This window comes from Chiroxiphia lanceolata, chromosome 2, assembly GCF_009829145.1.
Source record: "Chiroxiphia lanceolata isolate bChiLan1 chromosome 2, bChiLan1.pri, whole genome shotgun sequence".
Taxonomy (NCBI): domain Eukaryota; kingdom Metazoa; phylum Chordata; class Aves; order Passeriformes; family Pipridae; genus Chiroxiphia; species Chiroxiphia lanceolata.
In genome coordinates this window covers 94226483-94250659 of record NC_045638.1, presented here as the reverse complement: position 1 = coordinate 94250659, position 24177 = coordinate 94226483, and the positions used below count along the sequence as shown (strand labels likewise).

The window sequence follows — 24177 nt, the reverse complement described above, 5'->3', positions numbered from 1 at the left end:
AAACGTACCTGTAACTAAGGCTAAAGAATAATGAGTGAAACAAAAAGTCACAAGGCCACCACAAATGTGGGCTAGATTTCATTAGCCTCTTAAGAACTAGACAGATTTGAACCCCAACCATGCAGTAATGAGTGAGCTGACAGAAAGACACAGTGGATGGAAATTTGGGGTTCTAACACACACCTGGCTTCCACCCTATTAATTCCTTCTGTGGTATTACTGCTCCCAATAAACTCAGGCATTACATCCATTCTCAAGAAGGGACCATGTGCTTTGAACTTTCTAACTCTTCCCCTAGGCAGTCAGCAATGGCAAGTGCCATATTATGTCATCTTCAGCCTGCTCTTCCTGATGCAGAACACAGTCCCTAAGCAGAAAACATGGTCTTCATACAACTATTACACATAGTTTCCTGTAACTGGAGACAGAAATGGCTTATTTGTGTTCTTAAGTGATAAAACAAGTCTTGATCTCTTCCAGGAGAACAGAAGAAAAAAATCTGACTTTTCTTTCATATCCTTCCTGTATCTCAGCAGTTAATTGAAGGGTGGAAAACAAATTCTTCTTCGTTATCTCACTGTTGCCTCTTTGAATGAAAGAGTTTAAGAGCCTCTCTGAGACTTAATACCATCTCTAAGTTCCTGCCAGCTTTGGAAGCTCAAGACTGAACTTGGAAGTCAAACTGATTTCCAGCATCATATCGAGACCACAACCTGAAATTCACTAAATCATTTTCAAGTGGTTGTTTCAAATATTGTGACCTGATGAACAGCTCAGTTTTATGCTTCCGTTCTACAGCACCTACTGTACTCTGCCAGCATCGAGTCCAAATGCAGGAGGAATTGCAGTGCACCCAAGACAAAAGTTAGAAAAACAGAACTAGGTCTGAAACTCAAGAGATTGTTCAAATCCATTATATAAGACTGAAATAAAGTGCAGGAAGGAGAATAATTGAAAGGAGAAGTATTTTCTAAAAGGCAGCCCTATGCTTCCAGAGATAATAGCCATTCTTTTTCAGTGGCAGTACAGAGGATCTCTCTCACAGTAAAAAAATCATTTTCCTTACATAAAAAAGGCAGTCAGACTTTTTTCCTCATGTTTTGATTTTCAACTCTTCAATGAAGAAAAAGAAAGTAAGTCTAAAAGTGCCTGTAACATCAGTCCTCAGGGACTTTGCAACATCCGTGGAACCTTACACCTGCAATCACAACCAGAACAGGTTGCAATTAATCTATTAATCAAATAAGTTCCAATCTCCCACGGGCATAAGTCATTTGCTGGGTTCCTAATCACTATGTTATTAAACATTAATGAAATGTTTTATTATTCTTGACCTTCTCTTCTTACATATGATGTAGCAGATGTTTCGTGCAAACAGATTCCAAAGGACTTGATAAACAAAAATAATTTCTCCTCCCCCTCAAAAAAAATATTTATTTAGGGAACAGGTTTCTTCCGATGTTTATTTTTCCTTTGTCTCAGGACTATTTCTACCTGACATGAAGATGCCTGATGTTACAAGTCATGAAGGGCTTTTATTTCAATCTAAATGACTCCCTCAAACCTAAGAAGCAATATTCAAATTAAGAGGACACAAGAAAGGAAAATGACAGGTGAAGACTTAGTAGGGAGCAAAAGGGGATTGGAACTGGCAAGTGGAATTAGCTGCCTGCAGATGATTATTTGCCAAGTAGAATTAAATTTTCAGTAAGTACAAGTCTTAATAATGAGCTCCCAGATAACTAAGCTTTTAAAAGGTTAAGCATTCCCTGCCGAATTCAGAGGAAGACTGGGTAGCTCCTCCTCTGAGGGTGGGGGAATGGGAGAAGAAATTGGTTCAACTCCAGCAGTAAAGTTAAAATTGGAACTTATACTCCTTACGTTATACACATATACAATAAGCCTTTCTCCCTAAATCCATATTGGATTCCCCACTCCCTGGTTTGGCAAGGTTGTCATGAGCAGATAACAGAATGTATTAGCTACCACTGTAGCTAATAAAACTACTACTAATAAAACCACAACATGTGAATACCAGGTCTAAGATTAAAACTACTCTACCAAATTTCAGATGATAGCCACACTTGTGTAAGAACAACTAACACTCATTCAGTTTTATATATTAAAAAAAAAAAAACAAGCTTCCCCAAACCCTGTCTTCATATTAAAAGACAGCAGCACATTCTTCCCAGAGCTGCAAAATAATTTCACCAGCTGACCTTTGTTAGACACAAGCAATCTATCATACACTTGGAAAGGGAAAGCCAACTACGTCAAAGTACAAATGCACTATAAGTCACTAGAAGAATTAGCATTCCAAGTTTGATAAAACAGGTTATCAGACTTCTTGCTCGAGGGTTTTTTTCTTAGTCAGCACCAGTGCTTTTCAAACACTGTCCCATTTTTCGAGAAATCATTTCCTTAGGCAAAAGGGTGTCACAGCAATGAAATGATTAGGAAATCTTCACATTCACTTATAGTCTAAATTACCCCAAAAGAAAGAGCGCAGAGAAGAGCAAGTTTTAGCAACTGTTTGCATAACAAGGTGTGGTTTTTAATGCCAACTTTAAAAGCAGACACAGTACTATGGTTAGATTCACCACTTAGTCACAATAAAAAGGAATAGAGATCTCCAAAAGAAAGAATGATGCAGAAAGAAATTATTTCATATGTCAAGTGAGCACCATGAACTTCAAGTGGCATACTTTCAGCAAATTTCAAAAGGCTACACTACCACCTCATGGGCTTCCAGTTTCAGTTTCCCAAGCACCAGCTTCAGATGGACCAACACAAGGCAGGGGCAAGCTAACTCCCATGAAGTTCGGTCCTTCTTCCATCAGTATGTGCAAAAATCAGAGTGCTTTGGGTTGGAAGGGACCTTCAAGATCATTTAGGTCTAACTCCCCCACCATGGGCAGAGACCAGGTTCCTCGAAGCCCCATCCAATCCAGCCTAGAACACTTTCAGGGATGAGGCACCCACACCTTCTACAGGTAGCCTGTTCCATCGTCAGCCCACTTGAACAGTGATGAACTTCTTCCTAACATCTAATCTAAACCTCTTCTCCTTCAGTTTAAAGCCATTGATTCCCCTTTGTCCTATCGCTACATGCCTTTGTAAAAAGTCCCTCTACAACTCTATTGCAGCTCCCTTTAGGTACTGGTAAGCTGCTTTAGGGTCTCCCTGAAGCCTTCTCTTCTCCGGGTTGAACAGCCACAACTCTCTCAGCCTGTCTTCATAGGAGAGTTGCTCCAGTTCCTAATCACCTTCACCACCCTCTTCGGGACTCACTCCAACACGTCCATGTTCTTCTTATGTCGGTGGCTCCAAGCCTGGCGAGGTCTCATGAGGGCAGAGTAGAGGGAAAGAATCCCCTCCCATGACCTGCTGTCCATGCTGCTTTTGATGCAACCAAGGATACATTTGGTTTTCTGGGCTGGAAGCACACGTTGCTGGTTCATGTCAAGCTTCTCATTCACCAGCACCCCCAAGTCCTTCTCTTCAGGACTGTTCTCAAACCATTCTCTTTCCAGCCTGTATCTGTGCTTGGGGTTGCCCTGACCCAGGTTCAGGACCTTGCTCTTGGCTCTACTGAACATCATGAGGTTCGTACAGGCCCACCTCAAGCCTGGCAAGGTCCCTCTGGATGGCATCCATTCCCTCCAGCGTGACGACCACACCACACAGCTTGGTGTTGTCAGCAAATGTGCTGAGAATGCACTGAATCCCACCATCCCTGCCACCAAAGACATTAAACAGTGCTGGTCCCAATACCAAGCCCTGAAGAATGCCACTTGTCACTGGTCTCCACTTGGACATCAAGCCACTGACTGCAACTTTTTGGGTGTGACCATCCAGCCAACTCCTTATCCACCAAGTGGTCCATCCATCAAAACCATGTCTCTCCAGTTTAGAGGCAAGGATATCACATGGGACAGCGTCAAATACTTTGCACAAGTCCAGGTAGATGATATCAGCTGTTCTTCCTTCATCCACCATGACTGTAACCCAGAAGGTCACCAAATATGTCAGCCCTGATTTGCCCTTACTAAAGTCATGATGGCTGTCACCAATCCCCTCCTTATTCTTCATGTGCCTTAGCATAACTTTCAGAAGAATCTGCTCCATGATCTTGCCAGGCACCAATGTGAGACAAACTGTAGTTCCCCAGGTCTTCCTTATTTCCCTTTTTGAAAACAAGGGTTATGTTTCCCCTTTTCCAGGCAGTAGGGACTTCACTAGATGGCCACAACTTCTCAAATACGATGGACAGTGGCTTAACCACCTCCTTCATCAGTTCCCTCAAGACCTGTGGATGCATTTCATCAGGTCCCATGGACTCATGAACCTAAATTTAGGAACATTATCGATTCAATTACTCCCTTTGCTGACTGGGATAAAATAGCTCAGAATTGAAGCCCACCCTAGCATTAAATATCACAATCAATAATCTTAGGAATATGTTGCAACGAGGCCTTGATTCATGAACAGCTGCAGCTTAAAAACTCACCGGACAGAAGTAGCCTTCCACACGCAGCTGCCCACCCCACCCCTTCTCCTCCCGGGTGTTGCTGTCCCTGCAGCCAGGATACCTGGGGGCTCCAATATCAGACACTGCCTGATACACCAGCTTGCCAGCCAAAGCACAGAACTTCACAGGAATCAAGTTCAACACACAGGTTGCAAACTGTGCTGCTTCCAGAGCTGATCCACAACCACACTGAAGTTTTTTTTACAGCAGGAGCAGCAAGTGCATCAGCCATCCCATTTGCTACTGCCTGCAATTCCTCTCATTTCAACTCTCAAGCACCCACTCACTGTCCTCACTGTCAGGCACTACTACAGAGTTGATATGAGACCAGTAAGCTCTCAGGAAAGGAAAAACAAATAGCTGTAGTTTGGAACTTGGACAGTAGCAACACTGCCACTGGGTAAGAGAGGGGTAGCTTTGGGAGCATCCTGGCTTTCACTTTTCGTCCAGAATAAAATAAGAACTTGCACATAACCCTGTAACAAGTAAACAGAAGAAAACTCATAAAAACAAGGAACTGAGGGCACAAAGATGACCTGATCAGACTAATCATCTTTGACTGATGACCACATCATCCAACAGTTTGTCAGCAGCCATTCACCTTGCCAAGAAGGTTCAAAAAAGCTTCATTCCTAGTCACCTGGGACTCTAAAACCTGAAGATATGGACATTCAACCTCTCTTTACTGATCTTAAAAGTTGTTTTCAAAAATGCATTTGTAGAACATGAGATTCAATGCAAATCAATCACAAATTATGTCAGAAAGCGTTTCCTACACCACCTACCACCTTTTCAGTGGATTACACATTCTTTTGTCTTTAACATACAGTACTAAGGAGATTCTCATAAACTAATTCGTTAAAACATCCACTGTTAATAATAAGCAAGTTGCAAAACCTTTCACTGACCTTGCCATATACTTCCCACTACAAGATCTTATTTTGCACAGTTTAAGGAGGTCTCCCACTGAACACATCATGCAGAACAGACATGCTGTGGGGATGACCCGGAGCTGAGTAACAATCCTGCTCCTCTACTCAGTCCCAGTGAGACCATATCTGGAGTGCTGTGTCCAGTTCTGGGCTCCTGAGTACAAGAGACACATGGAGCTCCTGGAGCAGGTTCAGCATAGGGTTACAAAGATGGTTAAGGGACAGAGCCTCTCTTTTAGAAGGAATGGTTGAAGGAGCTGGGCCTGTTCAGCCTCAAGAAGAGACGTCTGAGAGGGGACCTCATAAACGTCTCAAAGTATCTGAAGGGAGAGTGCCCAGAGGATGGAGCTTGGGTGGTGCCAAGCAATGGGACAAAAGGCAACAGGCAGAAACTGATGCACAGGAAGTTCCTCCTGAACATGAGGAAGAACTTCTTCACTGCACAGGTGATCGAGCACCGGTACAGGCTGTCCCGAGAGGTTGTGGAGTCTCCCTCACTGGAGATATTCAAGAACAATCTGGAAGCAATCCTGTGCCATACGCTCTAGGATGACCCTGCTTGAGCAGGGAGGTTGGACCAGATGACCCACTGTGGTCCCTTCCAACCTTAATCCATTTTGTGATTCTGTGAATTCATCTTCCTTGCGCCACTCCTGACCAGTGAAAATTTCTTTTCCACATTTTCTTCAAATCAAATGCTATACAAAGGGTGCTGAGACCCTTTTGCATTCAAAATCACAACAGTATGATATAAGGAAGATTATTGCCTGCTGAAGATGTGGTACTGCCTGCCTTGCTTATGGAAGCAAAGCAGTATCACTCCCTACACAGTCTGCACACAAGGTTAGGTTAAGACAGAATCACCGTATCTTGAGCTATATTTACCCTCAGGATAATTCAAATAAATTTTAAAGGTGAATCAATTAAAACTTTCTACAGTGTTTAGTTGGAGAGCTGAATTCAGAAGGGTTTCGGAAAAATTTATCTTTTTAAAGTTCATTATCTACTCAAGAAGTCACCTACAGAACTACTACCTGCAAGCAGATCCATGCAGATGAGCCAGTAGGACAGGATGCCACAGCTCGGTGCTCCACCAGGAAAGCGCTTTCTACTACCACCTGCACAGAGCGTTGTGCTTTTGCACTGGGAACAGGCTGTTCCCACTAGCAAGGCAGACTCTTTCCAAGAGATATTCATCAGGTTAAATCCAAACAAGAGTCCTTGCACTGTTTATCCATCCTGCTAATTGATGGCCTTCATGCTGCCACAGAAATTGTTCAATGAATACCCTGACTCTGTTATGCCTTCAACACTCCAGGCAACCCTCAACATGCCCTAGTTTTTCTATGTCTCATACTACTTTCTTGTCCTACTAGATCTGTTAGCCCTACATGAAAGTAGATAACCTTTATGCCTGTTAAGCAGCTACAGAAACAGACTCATTGCCTACCAGGAAATCCAGTATACTACCTGCAAACAATGTCCTTTTTTGCCCTTTCCAAGTTATGTTGACATAGTAAGAAAAAAAAAAAAAGAAGTGTGCATTGTACCAAGTTCTTGAGTATTTGCTCTGGCTCTTCAAACACGGACTCCAATCATCTGCTGTGGTTTCCAACACACTGGGGGAAGAGCATTTGTACTTCATATGTTTTCATGCTGCTGCTTTTGCAGGTATTTAAATGACAAATAGATAGTGTTAATAAACCCAGTATAATCAAGGAAGCTCAGGTCTCAGACAGGCAATTCTAGTACAAGTTACTATGATGTTGCACTAACAGAAGAATTTAACCTAGAAAGAATATAACACCAATTTTTTTAAAAACTACAGAGCTCCTAATATTATTGCCTCAACTAAAAATTAGCAGCTCTTACCACCTTCTAATTTTATAACTCCGAATTGCTCACTATTTATAAAGCATGTTCAGCAGAGTACCACAAAAAAAAGTATTTATCCTCATTCTTAAAAATTCTTCAGAAATCTGTGCTCACCTTAGATCTCCAGCTCTACATCCTGTTACTCCCTGTCAGACTTCATCTGAAATGGGCTTACAAAGTTCCTCAACATGAGAAAATGCAAGTCTATCCATGTAAGACACTGAATTAAATCCTCCTAATGTTCCCTAGCCCATGCATTACCTTTTGGAGCAGCAAACTGCAAAGTCCTCATTTTCACACTTGCACACTTACTACTAATTCCCATGTTAGTAAGCAACACATCTGTAACTTTTCCTCTATTAATGAACAGCAAACCTGAACTTTCCCACTAAAGTGCCCACAGGCAACATCAACATTCACTATGAACTTCTATTTAAAAAGGGGGGGGGGGGGGGGGGGAAGAAGGGAAAAAAATCTTATTCTGTCCACTTACAGCAGATCAATGCAACTGGTGGGCAGCACAGCAAGAAATATCCATGTCCCACCTCAACACTCAGATATCTAAGTTGCAGTGTCCCAATTCACGGACTAAGTAGAATGCAACAAATTATTTCATTTATCATCAATCAACATCCTTGCACTGTTACAGTCATCCGGTATAAATGAAATGCCTGTTTTCAAGCCCAAAAAACTTGGTACAACCTTTATGACTCGTGGCTGGTGTGATTAAAGTAAGATGAATACAAAAGGGCTTGCAAACTCAGTCTGATGAGCAGATCCTTGGACGAACCTCTGAATGAAGAAACATAAGTGGATGAATCTTTAAAAGATGTTAACTTACATACTCTGTCTTCATGATTTGATAAAGCTTGGAGGGGGAACAAGGAGGAAAATACACTCTAGCTTTCTGTGACAGAGTGCTTTTTGAATTAAAAAAAAAAAAAACAAACGCCAAACAGATTCAGCTGTTGTTTTCCATATGCAGTCAATGATTCAGACTGGATGTTTGTATTTTGACTAGTTAGCTCAGAACCGAAGTAGTTTAATCACCATGGCTGGGCTTTCAAAGGAACAGCACAAATGAAGAAGTGAAATGAGCACCTTTGTTGGATCTGTAACAATTAGACCTGCCTTTAAATCTTAGAATAACTACAGAACATAGATACAGATGGATATAGTCTGGTTATTTGCATCATGACACATATAAGAGCCTCCATTACTCATCCCACTATATTAGGCACTACATAAACAAAAACCCACCCTGAAGAGTGCTGACTGCATTCTCCTTAGTTAAAAGTTTGTAACATATATTTAAAAATATGATAAACATCACACCTCACATTTTACCCTAAAGAAGAGTGAGTCCCTTCCTTGCTCCTGGCCAAAAAAACATTGCAAATGCATGACAACCACTTTTTTGACATCACTTGTTATATTTTAAAACAAGCACCAATACAGCACCAAAGCATCAAGGACTGTAATTAGAATTTTCCTTAATGGAATAAGTTTCTCATTACCTTTCCAAAAATATTCCTTATTTTGGGTTACTACATGATACAACTCTTAGAAAGCCACTCAAATTAAAATCAGATTTGGTTTTATTTCCTGAAGTAGATCACACAGGACTGTTTGGTCATCCAACAAAACCTCAGTCTACGTTATCCTTTAAATTTAATCTTCGCACCCTATGCCAAATTTCACTGCGTAATGCAGACAGAAGATGTGATGGAAAAAACAAAGTGGAACAAAAAGCCGAAACAGGCTTTCCTCAAAAATATGTGAAGTAAAGTAGCAGAAAAGTAACTCCTTGCATCGTGTAGGCTAAAAATAATCTTGTTGGTCACAAACATCTCACCTCCTCAGTTATCCCAGGGACCAGGAAGTATCTAAGTCGCAGGAAAAACCGGCAGCGTTGCTAATTCTAGAATATGCCCAACAGTCTGAAATGCCTCTGTCTCTGCACTTTAGATGCTTGACAAAACATTTAAAAGAGCTTCCTTTTATTACTTTCCCATGTCTTGGTACTACTTTTCCAAGAAGCAATGGGCAGAGCACATACTGCCTTCAGCACAAAAGAAAACAATCATCAATTACATGGCTCTCAAAGTTTCGAATACCTCCCAGAAGGAGCATGCTATTTGGTTATAAAATGTCAGGTCTTCTCAAGAAAACAACTGAAGAACAAAAATTATTCCCATTTTCACATTTACTTAAACCTTCCTCATTTTGTTTGCTGAATTTGAGTCACCCCTCCTCAAGGAAGAGTCATAAATTAAAAAAAAAAGCCAGCTCAATTACAAGGTTTTAAACAAAACCAAAAGGGCTGAACTACAAGACAGTGCCGGAGGGCACAGCACAGCTGTCTTGGTGACATGTGAATGAAAAGATCTCTTTGCTTCAGGAAGCCTCTGTTAAGCAGCAGGTGGATCTCTTCTGTCCTTTCTGTGACTAGCATTTCATCAGTTAGCCCTTCTTTCCCCTCAAGTGTAGAGCTGTGGCAGCAGAATATTTGAATAACAAATACTGAGTTCAGAAAGGACACAGAGTTTGCTACCACCTGGTTTAGCAGCCATGTATTTTAAAGACAAAAAAATCTGTGTTCACTGGCAAAAACTGAAGACAAATTATTTGACAATATATTCCAATCACGCTCTAAGAATGGCACATTGCACCAAAGATAATTTAACCAAGCAAGAATGAGGTAAGCAGTGAGAGCCACAGGTATGTAATGTTGCTAGATGTAAAAACTGTTTATGCTAAATCTTCCATAGCCAGGCAGGCCATCTCATGCTGTGAGACTTGCAAAAGAGAATACACAATGGTACAACAAAGAGCCTTGAAGTAACTGCATGCACCAAATATCCAAGTAGTCTCAAAATGCACCATTTTTATCCCATCGAGCAGCAGTTACTCTTCTATTTATACTCTACACAATACTCTTTTCTCTAACTGGGAGACAGGAGTAGAAAGTTCCTCCTGGGACACCCTTTCCACCCAATATCCTCTTTAATATCCAAGCTCTATACGGCAGCTGCATTACCAAGCTCCCAAGATGAGCCTACTCTCTCCTGTTCATCTCAGCTACAACTACAAGATATGAAAAAAAATAAATCTAGCCTACAATTTACATACAACCTCACTCATAGTGTACCATTAAATCCCTGAGCTTCAGAAGGACTTCAGGAATTTTACTGTGACTTTTTTTAAATGACCAAGTTCAGGCTGCATTTACAAAACAAAGAGCTGCTCTCGATTCCCCACTTCTATCTAGTTGCACACTTAGAAAGTCTACTCCATTGCCACACTAAGAGTGTCAGCCATTAAATATTTTAAAATAAGAATGAGTAAAACCAAATCTGCTCCACCAGCCTGTAATCTGCCAGTCTCAGGAGATGCAAAGATATATGGTCTCCATGGTAATGGTAATGGAAGACTTAAGCTTTTACCTTCATTACACATTACACAGACCTACAAATCCATGCCATAAACAAGGCTCCCTCTAAGTAGAAGGTGGGACCCAGAAGAAAAACTCTGATTTACAAATGTAAAATAAAGAGGTTATCCCTGCTGCATGCAGAACTACTGGTTTTGTATGCCAGTCCTTCTCAGGCACTTAGAGGCAGTGTAGTTAAAAAGTCAAAGGAAAGGAAATTATCTTTTAAATTGGAACTTAATTTGACTACTATCAGGAATTCTGCAACATGTTCAAGTACACTCTCAGACTTACAGTATGTGGTCAGTATGTGACAGAATTACAACTATTTTATATGCTTTAAACTACACACTTCCACACCTTAAAGGGTTTTGAATTCTTTGAAACTATAATCTCCACTTCGAATGTCATTATTTCAGACAGCATCCATTTAACCCCTATCTCCAAAAACAGTCCCCAGATAACTTAGGAATATATATATACATTAGGAATATATATATACATATATTCCTAAATTTTATTAGAGCAGCTATATGAATTATCTGGACCAGTAGGGGAAAAAGAGTTTTTATTAATTTAAGGTATCTTACAGTTCTTTTTGTTGGTCAGTAGACTCACACAGGACAGGTTTAATTTTAGTCTCAAGTTATATACCAGAAGCAAACAAGAAGAGAGAAAACTGACAAAACACGTATTTTGTTTTAAAATCCTATCTTTGATCCTAGTCCAGGAAGTACCATAGAAAAACTCATGGAAAAAAACCCCTCAAAATCCAAAATAAATGCACCACTTGAACTGTGACATGTATCCATACAAAGGCTAACATCCACGGGGTAAGGGCAAAAAAACCCTCCAGAGCTCTTTTGACTCCTCTCTTTTCAAAGAGCACATCCTTATGGCATATTTCCTTACTAACATGTAAGAAACATGTTTCTACACACACACACAGAGCCACGTCTCCAGATGATGAGCACTTCCTCTTCCCTAGGCCAACTGCAGCTGCATGATGCTGCATTCCCTGGACATTAATTTTCAGTCCAACTCCCCAGCTAATAATGAGAGAATTGAAATCAATGCCCTTAGTACAAACTCCACTTCATCTCCACGTGCCCAACTGAAGACCAGTTTTGCACTAAGAGCTATTATGCATCCAATTCAGTTGTCAGATTTGAAAACATCTGCAGGCACAGCCATAACTACAAATAATTTTATTTATATAGACTTTAAAATAATATTAAAGTGAAAAAAATGCTTCTTAATGCTCTTCGATCTCTTCTAGGCCACAGAAGTATGTCCAAGGAGGTTTCAGCTGGCATAATGAACAGTACAGTGCTTTCTTCACAGACTGCCAAAAGCAAGGGTAAACAGATTTTTTACTCATTATGAAAACTCAAGTGTTTGAGAAAATTGGAAAATGAAATGAAATACAAGGTTGTGAGTGAGAACTCAGATATCTACCCATACTTTTCGGTGTGCTATGAACAGAGAGGCACTGCAACCGCAATTACAGCCCAATGACAGAATTGGCTCCAATAAGCGTTCAGGAGACAGTCGGATCAAGTCCTGCTGTAAGAAAAGCTGTTCTCTTGGTAAGTGCCTCTGATAATCGGTTAAGATAAGCTGGACCAGAGCTACAAATCTGGCCACTGTACAAGAGTTAAAGCATAGACTAGGAAAAAAACCCCTGAAACCTAACATAGCCCTCCAGTTGTTTAAAAGATGGAAAAACATCATGAACACATGCCCAGGCATCTGCCATTCTGGAAATCCTATCTGATAGCCCTAGTCTTTAAGAGGGACTGCATACCCTCAGATGACAACAGCTAGGAGGAGAAGGACAGTTTTGATCAGGCTCAATCGTCTTTCTACTGATAGTGTTACAAAAGTTCACAATATCTACTAGTCACTGGAAAATATTTTCAGCCTTTTATTCCTACTTGTGATACAAACACAAGCCACCTCATTAGCCAGAAGACAGATCTGTTGTTCTGGGTGCTCTTTCTAGCTATTTAACAATAAAATTAAGGCATCCTTTAAACAGTGACACCTTCATGATGGTCTCATGAACGGTGGTTCACTGTTCCTCAGATCTTTAAGGGAGCTATGATGTGCAAGCCCTCAAAGACTTAAAAGAAAGGTGTTTAAATGTTATTAATTCTCATTCCCATGTCTTTCCTTTGTGACTTTTTATCCCATGGGTGCTTCCAACTCAACTGAGATAGGGTAAATAAAAACATTCTTTTGAGATAAGGCCTTACATATTAATGTTTGAATATTCAATGATCCTTAGGTGAAGATATGAGAGAACTCAGCTAGCTCACAGAGAGATTAAATTAACAAAGGAAGTGCAGTCCTTGGTTCAGAGGAAACCTGTGCAGATGACAAGAGGTCACAGTGAAAGATAATCACGAATACATCAGAACAAATCCAATCTCCACATTGTATTCAAGACTTTAAATGCTGACATAAGATGAAGATAGCCTTCATTCTAAACCACTGTGATAACTTTCAGTTCCTTCTCTAGAAAGCAGTGAAGTAGGAAGGAAAAGGAGGTTCAGGGGTGATGTTATCACTTTCTACAACTACCTGAAAGGGGGTTGCAGCAAAGCAGGGGTCAGTCTCGTCTCCCAGGCAACTAGTGACAGGATGAGAGGACATAGCCTCAGGCTTTACAAGGGGAAGTTCAGGCTGGATATCAGGAGGAATTTCTTCATGGAATGGCTTGTTAAACATTGGAATGGACTGCCTAAGGAGGTGATGGAGTCACCGCCCGGAAGGTGTTCAAGAAAAAGCTGGATGTGGCACTTAATGACATGGTGCAGTCAACAAGTTGGTGATGAGTCCAAGGTTGGACTCAATCTTGGGAGGTCTTTCTGTGACTTCACTAGAGTGTGTGCTTGAAAGGGTCTACAACTCAGGTACAAAGGAAGTCAAGAGTTCTATGAGATATCCAGCAGTAACAATGGCTTCTCTTCAAATGAACATTTAAAATTCCCATGACAAAGCTACAATCATAGGAAAATGGATTTGCTAAAACATTAAAAAGCAAGATCGTTCACACATCCTGTCTGAACTTGGCAAAGGAAAACCAAACCTGCACAGAAGAGACAGAGATACCATTTCCCTTAAAGTTTTACAACTGGGTTCCCCAACCCATATCAACAGGCTGGGTGTCAAACTCCTGTCTGTCAGTCTATAGACATGATTATCTATACCCAAGCTTACAGACAGCAAATAAGACGTGTTTTAACTCTTCTTTCAATCAGATTGCCAGGTACATGCCTCCTCAAAACAGGAGCTGATCGCTACACTAACAGTGACCTTAACAGACTGAAGCTCCCTGAAAATGGAACTTTTTTTTCAATATAATGCTATTATCTGCTGTATCTTAACCAGCCATGGATAACCAAGAGCCAAGGTCAGTCAAGAGTGGAAATAATTAAATCCAATTTGAAGTCAGATTCCCACAATGGCCTATTAACCACTGACATTCTCAGAGCAAAAGATACCTACTATTAATCAACAGGTTTACTTTTTAAACATGCATGTTTACAGAATGACACCTCCAACCACAAGAAGAGACACACAACCTACTAAAAAAACTGGGTCAGCTTTAGATTGTTGAATGCTTTAAAAAGAAAAGTCTCTTGAAAAGTTACCGGAGCTTAAAACCCTAAACATCTAGTCACTTTTCAACAGGAATTCTTCCTTGTGGTTTTATATTTTTCATGGGAGCTGCTACAATCAAAGTTGCTATAATTAAATGAACACAAACAGTGGATAGGGGCTACTTTGAAAAAGGATCTTTTTATACTTAGCAGTTTGATATATCCAAGGCAGGAACTGAAGGAAAGTTGTTGCTCTTTCAGAAACATTTCAAACAGCTCACAAAAGTACAGACATCCAGCAGAGAAAGAAAGAAACCAGAACGTCAACACAGACTTATTTTTCCACCCTGCTGCTTTATTGGGTTTTAAGGCTCAGATTAACACTAAGACTTTATATATTAAAAACAAAATAAAGAAACAACAAACATTCAAATAGTTATAATACCTATTTCTTCCATAAATACAAATAGGAAAGAGCACTGTGGTCTCAGCTTTACCAATACAGGGCTTCACGTTTATGGACCATCAGGGCTCTAGTCTGACATCCTCTCACACTCCAGAAGATCTGCCTATTTAAATTATTCAGGCAACTAAGCCAAAGGCACATACAGTTGGATTGCTAAACCTAGGCAGTCCCTGAATGATTTGACAGGCTGGATGGCATGAATGGTTCCCATTACAGAATTTGGCTTTCTCTTGCTGCACACTTCATGTTTGTGTGAGCCATTAACAAGAAGTGTGATGCCCAATCTAGACCACTTGAAAAGGTGCAGGAGCAGTATGAACTCCATCATTTAGATTTCAACAGTCTAGCACTAAAGCAGAAACATCAAGTACTGCAATTCTGATATGGAAAATTTAACTATATATTCTCAGTCAGCTGTGAAATATTTCTAACAATTCACACATTCATTCCAATAGGAATTTTTAAAAATGTTAATGGAATGACAGAAATAACAAAAAATAGCTATTTATGTTAACACGCCTGTTTGCTTATTATTAGTTTTTGCGGGATTAGAAGACAGCAACATGACTGACTCTTAATCTGAAGAATATTCCAATGAACATGCCAAAAAAACCAATGCAAGAAAATTTATGCTACCAGTATTTTCTTTTCAAGCATCACAATTAGGCTGTGTCACTTAAAGGCCTGCACAGACACATGGATGAAAATAATTGAAAATGCTGTGACTCATTTAACTGCACCTATCGATGCTTTGCATGAGAACCTATTATTATGTGTCTGTGGGATAGAAGCAGAAACACATCTATGAAAGCTGAATCACAGTCTTTCGGAAATTCTGGCATTTGAAAGGATTTTGGCCCCAAAAGCTTGTGAATAGCTGGCCTTACACTATTTTTCAAAGAGAAACATCTCTCACCCCCCCGAAACTTAAAAAAAAAAAAAAAAAAACAAACCACAACCAAACCACACCAAGAATATGACCCTCCATAACAACTAGAGACAAATTCAGTTGTTCACAGACTAATGACAAAACAGCACATAGCCTGTGAACTACTCATTCAAGTATCAGGTAATTGCCCAAAATTACATTACTTAATTCCTCATGCTTAATACAGAGAACCAGCTTAATAGCTTAATGAAGGTACAGATGAAAACTAAAATTAAGCATAACTCTCTAGATTTTATTTATTCCCTTCAACCATTTACCACTATCCCTAGTATACCAAAACTACTGCTCTACATTACACAGAACTCTAGATACACACATTTTAAGATCCAGAGCAATTCAGAGACCCTGTTTAAAACACAGCCCTGCAGGAACTGCACTGCCGAGCTGAAGAACCACTGAACTGTAACAAGGGAGTAGAAAGAAGTAGGAACACGGCAAACTATCGTCACAGAAACTATAAGATTCAACTATTCAGCAAAGATTTTTACACTCACTTCTTTCTGGTATGGACCAATGCTGCTTCCACTTGAGCAGAGGCTGATCAGAAACTTGTCATAGTAATGGAAAAAGAGAAAAAAAGGCAACCCCCCCTCTGGTAATTCCAGCTTTCAAGCTAGCTTTAAACCTGGACAAAAGTATCTCAGCTTCCTGACAGAGATCTAAAATTGGCAACTGTGGTGCATTTTCCAGATCTACACAATAACCTCCCTCCACATTCACGAAACGCAGAAAGAGCCTAGAAGTTACACTCTCTAGGGATTTCCTAAAGTTTCTGAATCATGCCCTTTAAGTTTCAAGGTTTCCTACTGTTTTTTCTAAAAACATTTTTTAAAAGAGCTAAATCACGACAAAGGAATTATACTGCACGTACCAAGATAAATACATCAGGAGAGATAAGCATAGAGATAAGCAGGCACCAGCTAGAAGCTACAGCTGAAAGGTTTGGTCATGATTCAGATTTCAGGAAGCAACTTTCATACATCACTTTCCTCTTCCTGCTTTCTCCACCACTGGGATCAGCGTGGACAGGTATTTCTAAAGTGCCCCCTCTCTTCCCTCTGAAATTGATAAAAGTTCATTTAAATCAAACAAGCTATTGTCACCTTTGGCTGTCTACAGTAGGGTTGGGTTTCTTCCCCTCAATCACTGCTGAAGCAGAGGTGTGCATTAATGAAAAGGAAGTGGTAGATTTCTTAAGGAACTCCACTGACCAGGCCTTGGATCTGGACTTGGGCAGCCAAGCAGGGATGGCAACAGCCCAGTCAAGCTACACATCACAGTTCAGCTCTCTGAACACCAGAGCTGGTCTGCTCCTACACTGCAATCAAACTGTGCAGCCAACAGACATTAAAAGTTCCTGTTTCACTGGTGAATTATCTGGTCCAGCATTAACTACCTATAACAGACATTCCCAAAAAGTAGCATACTCTGAAGTAATTGTATGCTATTCTTGATATAAGATACATGTGTCTAGCTTCCAAATCTCTCCAGGCAGAGGCTTTCATTTAGCCTGCAGGAATTTACATCTCCTGCCAACAGAACATACACTTCCAGCTCAGAATGTGAAAAAAATGGGAGGACTAAACTGATGAATGACAGGAAAAACTAGGGAGCTGAGACCAAAGGTAGATGGTGCTGTGCAGTTGGGACACAAGTTTGGGATAAGAATATGAAAAATTGCATAACTTGGGTACTGCTGCAGATGTGACCCATGCAAATTATGAAGTTTAAAAAAATACTTTTAAATTAATGCTATCCATGTGAATCTACACATGGAATTAACCATTAATTACACCTTCTTTAGAGGTTTTAAAGCCTCCAAGTATTGGATGTTCTCAGCTTGTATCATCAAATGTACACCATTAGTTCAGAGTCCAAATTGCAAACACCCTATTTAGCTTTTCAGTTCAGCTGCTTTGCTTTAACAAAAAGAGGGCTAATACTCAAGAGATGTGATTTTTTTCAAATCACTTAAAGAAACACTCCAAAATAAAAGGATATATTATCAGATAACAAAATGTCACTGAACCAACTACCAAAACACTACACTTTATTCCAGATGCCCAATAGGGATTCATTAAAAAATAATTATGATATCCCAAACTATTAATATCTGGTCAGGAACTAAAATGCTCAGCCAAGTTTTCATTTTGACACAGTACACAACCCCAGAGTTATGACACTAAAAAAATCAAAGATTCTGGTCCAAAGCACCAGCTGACATCTACCAAGCACAACATGGTATGGGAAATATCCTGGCCCTCCCCCTAGACCTAGGCAATGGGAAGAAACCAAGAAGCATGGCTAGGTCTAGAGCTTCTGTTTTTCCTTTTCTGTTTTACCTCTTCCATTCTTGTAAGATAACACGCTCTTACATCATATTGCATGCTTCCCAAGTACTAACTACCTTCAACCCATAATACAGTCCAGAAATAACTCAGATGTAAGAACAATATAAGAACTTTACATGCCTCTCTCAATTAGAAGTATATAATTCTCCATAATTACATTAATTTAAACATATCTTTTATCTTCTATTTTATATCTAATGCATCTGTGATATGCTGATGCCTGTGGTGATGACAGCATTAAATTCCAAGACTCAAGGAAAAGGCATACACCAGTTCCTTCAAAACACTTCAAAAGAATGATTTTGCTACCAAAACAGGACACAAATTACAAATACTACCAGTGAAGCCAGCTCTGCATGAAGTCTTACTGTAAACTCAAGAAATATTAAAACCAGTACCTTTGCTATCATGCACTGCTTGCACAAGTTGATCTGCAGGTCACTTGATTATAAGGGAAAGCAATCAAGGACATCAAGTACCAAGCAGAGGACTAAGAGCACTGATGAGTGGTTGATGGTCCTTAACTTTTATTTGGTTTAATATTACCAGATAAAAGTATTTCTCTTTGGAAGGCTACTTGTTTAGAATGAGGAATCACTAGTCTATTAAAATCAGCCAAGACAGAACAATTCATAAATCACATAATAAAGAGAAGTAACTTATCTTCAGTCCAAACTGCCCTGGACTCAGTATCTGTTATCTTCAGACTTGGCCTTGGGAATTTCTGATTTACTCAAATACAGCCTTTCACTTTAAAGGTGTAGCAACTAAGAACAAAGCCCAAAGACTTCTGTTTCTTCCAGCAATTTAATTAGTAATGACTGGTGAAGAGTCTATGCTAGAAAAACAGTAAGCATAAGACAAGCTTTTTCCCTGTTTTCCACACCTCACTGTCTGAAAAATCTGGTCTGCAACCTGGAAACAGCATAATATCAAATCAAGATTTTTAGCTTCCTGCTTTGCACTAATCCAAATTATCATAACAACAGTGACTCACTGATTTTCAAGTTAAACTATATCCCTTTATCATAAACCATCCATTTAATCTTTAGTCCTAAAAAATTTTTATGTGCATTTACGTGCTCCAACGAAAATACATTAAGAAAATCAAAAACACTGCCATCAAAGACATGGAAAATGAGATAACATTCATGAAAATATGAAACTTATGCATAGGCTCACCTTAAATCTTTTATCCTGCAGGACTTTCTTAATGGCCACAAGCTCTCCCGAATCACAGAGTTTGGCTTGATACACAACACCAAAAGATCCATTTCCAATCACCTTGGTGTCTGTGTAGCTAACTTCTTGTGGTCGGTCCGGACCTTGTCCCGGAGTTGCCACTACTGTAGTCACCTTGCTGCCATCTTTGTCTCCTGGGAAGCAAGAGATAGACAGATAATCAGAACACATGCCTAAGCAGGATGACCAACAAGACTGAAACAGAAGAGGGTAAGACAAAGATTTAAATCAGCATGTGTATTTTAATCCCATAGAGAAAAACAGAAAACCCTGACAAAACGCAGAGAAAACGCAGAGCATATTTTTTACCAAAATATATTAAGTGGTGACAATTTTTCATGTAGATTATTGCTAACAAAAATTTCCTTTCCAGAAGCAAATAGCTGAGCAATAAAATGTGATGCATGAAGAAGTCAAGGACTTATTCCTACATCTGATTATAAAGTTAAGTGGTATTAAATTAAAGTGTTGTTTGTATTACCAAAATGAAGCATTTTCCCATATTTTCCTATAACTGAAGAAACCAAACTGTCAGTATGGCTGTCAGAGCAGCACTCTGACCTTTACAGGCAATGAAAACCAGGAGCACGGGAAGTTTGTTACAAATCCACCGACAGATAAAGCTTCAGCTTGCACACATCAGGAAGCATAACCTTTGTCAAACCTGGCTGTGTGCATCTGGAGCAGAATCCAGGCTGCATCACGTGGCAAAGTCCTGCTCCTCCCTTCTTTCATGCCTGGACTTCCTTGTAAAGAAGGGAAGCACTTCCTGGGGCAGGGGCAGGAAGGGAGAGAAGGATGACGGTGGCAAGCACTTATGTGGCATCTCGACGTGAAACAGAACATGGACAGTGATCCATGCTCAAGATGCAAGATGCCTGTGGAAGCTGCTCAGACGGATGTGCTTCAGTGCAGATGCAGTGGCTGTGGGTTTCAGCAGTCCACAGTCACATGCACTTTCCCAGCCACTTTCCTATCAAAAGACCAAGCCACTATTACCTACTCTCAGGCCCACTGTTATAACCAACAGTGCTTCACCTTGTTCAAAGCCTGATTTTGTGTGTAAGAGAACCAAAGCTTTAGGCATTTTATAAACACAATCTGGGCATTTATTGCCTTTCAATTACGATGGCTCAGGTTACAGAACAGAACAGGGCTTCAAGGAAAAACAGAATGTACTGTTCCACAACAGTCACTCTGCAATTCTACAGCATCTGCACTCAAGAGATGCTCATCACATCTGCTTATTAAGAAACCTTCCCTCTACAACCTTTCCCAGGTACTCTCTTCCAGACCTTCACTATTCATGCATTTAGAAAAATCTTTCCAACAGGTAGCTCAATCTCTTTTAGTGCACTTTAGGTGAAACACTCCTCGTTCTGCTCCCAGAGGGCATGGAAAATGGTGTAGTTCCTTCCTGCTCTCTTTCCTTCATCCTCCCATCATCTCCTTCAAATATGTGAGGGGCTGTTGCAAAAAGGTTATCATGATGAAGAAGTTATTTCTCTTTGGGAAAGCTCTCCCCTCACTCTTAAAAATCTCTCAGGTATGGTACCGAAAACCAGGCTCTGCAAAGGGAGCTTATCTCAGCTCTACCCAGCATGCCAGTGACTTCTCGTGTCTGACTTACAACACACTTGTTTGTACAGCCCAGCACAACGTTTGCAGGTTGTGCAATGCTGCAACCTCATGATCAGTTTGTGTACCAAACTCTCCTCTGCAGAGCTGCTGCCTGTCCAATCCTCATCCACTTTCCCCTTACACACCTGATTGCTCTTATCAAAGCCTAATATTCTGCATTTGTCCTGGTTGAACTGCGTCCAAGGTTACTGCCCACTCTTGCCAGCTTGTCACATCCTTCAAGCACAGACACCATCAGGAGATCCATTTCATGACACTACATTAAGTTTAGTTAACAAATTGGTAAAAACCAGTGAATCCTGTGAGCCTGCTTAAAGGCCCTGCAAAATCCCATGAAATGTCTCATCGTATTTTTTTCTTGAACCTCCTGTTACACTCAAACAAAATAATCAAATAATTTTGTATGCCTTTCAGGGGAATTCCAGTAGTCCATTGTTTTCCTAGACTTCTCATGAGAAAATAAGTTTGAAAACTTCGGAGTCAAGGTACACACATCTATCTACTACTACTACTTCTGTACATGTAAGATTCAGAAGACAAGTAGGTTGGCTTGGCACTGTTTGCTCATGAAAAGCCCACATTAACTGCTACTTATCTTTTATGTTACCTTTTAGGTTCTTAGGAATTGTTTGCTTTTATGACTCCAACTGCTCCATCAAACAAACAAATCAAAAATATATAAAGCAGATCAGTTCTAAGGATGCCAATAACTTGCCAAGCAATACAGAGCAGGTACAGCCCTTCCCCAAAATAGTCATGAGAAGGTGAGATACAGAATATATATACAGATCTAAAGAGAAAACAGGGTAGGGGGTGGGAAGGAAAGCCAGAGAGAGATGAATGTCTGCTCGTAAGAAGAGAGAAGCATAAATGGAAGCATACTAAAGCTGCATGGAAAATTCACTCTCCTGTTTGACAACTGTTAAGAAATAAATGGAAGGAATCCAGGAAAAAAAAGAAACCCTTTTTTTGGTACACAAGTTGAAAGTGTAACTCCCATAGCAGTCCTGCATTTTATTTGCCCAACTGTTCTATGATTAGCATCCTAACTCGGCACTTACAAATAGGTTGCATCTGTTTTACTGCAGCAATCCTCATAAAATAAAAGGTAATCCCCTAGCTTGTGGATTTTGAGGGGGCTTTTTTTTTTTTGGAGGGGTCACTAGACCAGAATACTGAGACTACTGTTAAGGAGTTTTATTATCCATTTTCCAAAAATCAAGACTAATGAAGTCCTAGAGCTAAAAATAATTGTCCCTGGCAACACTGGTTGAGATTTGAAGTACTTGGTATCAAGAGATCTGCTCTAAGGACCCTCTTCAGAGCTGCAACTTGCTTAGGGGCCTCCTCTACCATAAAAGTAAACCCTGAATTTCAGGCCACTTCAAGTGTTTTATCCCAGTGTGGAGCTGCAGCAATGTGGCCAAATTCTCCAGAGTTCAAATGAGAAGCCAGTTGGCTTTACACATTTTCCCTTTAAGTCCATAGAAAAACAGCCCCTAACCAGTTGATATTGTCAGTGCTTTAAAGTGTAAGCACTGACACTTTCATCACTGCACCAAGAATTACTTTGTCCCTTTACCAGAACCTTACAGAGCATTAAACCTCCTGGATGTTTCTCGCAGTTTCCTTCTTCCAACAAACAACAGCTTTTGCAAATCCATCCACAAAAGATACCATAAGGACCCTAATCTTTAAAGAATTCAGCCTGTTAGACTTTCAGTTATAGTCCATTACAGAGTAGCTGAACCTGAGGGACTGTAGGGGTAAAATTCACCTTGCACCTTTGGCAGCTTTGGTCTCCAAGAGAAAGCTTTGGTCTCACTGCTTCTCAAAGCATACAAATAATGTGCTTGTATCACAGCAGCATCCAGAGGCCCCAACACGGTTTTGCTACTCCTTGCACTACACAGATGTATCTACTGTTCACAAGACCATATGCAGTTCAGAATGGTAATCCCAGTTTTAATTGCCTGGACAGCAAGAGCTCAGTTGCCAGCCAAACAGCATGTAAATGAGTTCACTAAACAGCTTTCAGAAATGCTGGTTTTAGCCTCAGCATGAAGACTAGGACTGTCAGACTTAGTGTCCCCAGAGGATAAGCAGGCATTGTCAAACACACAATACCCTCAACACCTTTGATTATAGTTCTACAACAGAACTAGGACATTAAATTTAAAAACTACAAAAGGAAGGAAAGGCCACAATATTAAATAGCTCTTACAGCACAGCTCACATCAAAAGAGTCACCAGCATTTGTCCAGAAGCTGCAGCTTTCTGGGACCCACAGCAATATGACCTTGGCTTTACTGTAACAAAAAAGCAAATTCATGTGACTGTACAACCATCATCTAAGCCAGCCACCTTTGTAACACCCAGGGCAGAAGCACAAGTAAAAATAAGTAGCTATCATACTGTAGTACACTTGCTTTTTCATTTGGTACATTTCATGCAAACTCTTAAAGCATTTCCTCACATGATACTAATGCTTAGCATCCATGATATGGTATTTGAGTTTGGGATTTTTTTTTTGATGAAGAGGTTATTCCACAGGTCTGATATGCAACTGAAAACAAAAGCCAGACAATGCAATTTTCAAATGCTCTGATCTTTCTAGCTCTCTTTCTACCTTTAGCACATGATGACCACACAGGACAGATCAAGAGCATGAGGTAAAGTCAGTGATTCAAAGCAGAGGATACTCAGCAGCTTGTGGGAAGAAAAGAACATACTCCACTTAAGAGACCACTGCTTGTCAGAGTATCAGTGCAAACTATAACTCTATTTTCCAATATCTTGGTATAACTTTATAATGGCTCATGTCATCATTTTTACCTAATGCCAGGGGCCTCTTTTCAAGGTGATTCTTAATTCAATTTTGTACACTCAAAACAAACTGCATATATTCAATTCTTCTGGTTATACGATTCACCAATTAAACAAAAATTAATATGGATCAGTATTATTTTAATGAAATATTTGTATGGTTGGGGAACAAGAGGCATGCATCTCAAAAATAAAAAAAGGTGGTAGATATTTTTGGTTTTATCCAGGTGAGATAAGGGATTCTGATACTGGAGAAGCGTTTTGTTACAGAAATACCCCACCAGCTGCAGATTCCTACCGCTAGCTCAAAGCTGACCATTCTG

General features: G+C 40.1%; 1 protein-coding gene across 2 annotated transcripts in view; it reads right to left on the bottom strand.

Annotated features, from left to right (window-relative positions):
- Positions 1-24177, bottom strand: part of GSK3B (glycogen synthase kinase 3 beta) — a 153294-nt gene that overhangs the window by 76771 nt on the left and 52346 nt on the right. For both annotated transcript variants that reach the window (XM_032681081.1, XM_032681082.1), the window contains exon 2: positions 19328-19521. In XM_032681081.1, coding sequence (XP_032536972.1) covers positions 19328-19521 — 194 coding nt within the window. The remainder of the gene's footprint in view (positions 1-19327; positions 19522-24177) is intronic.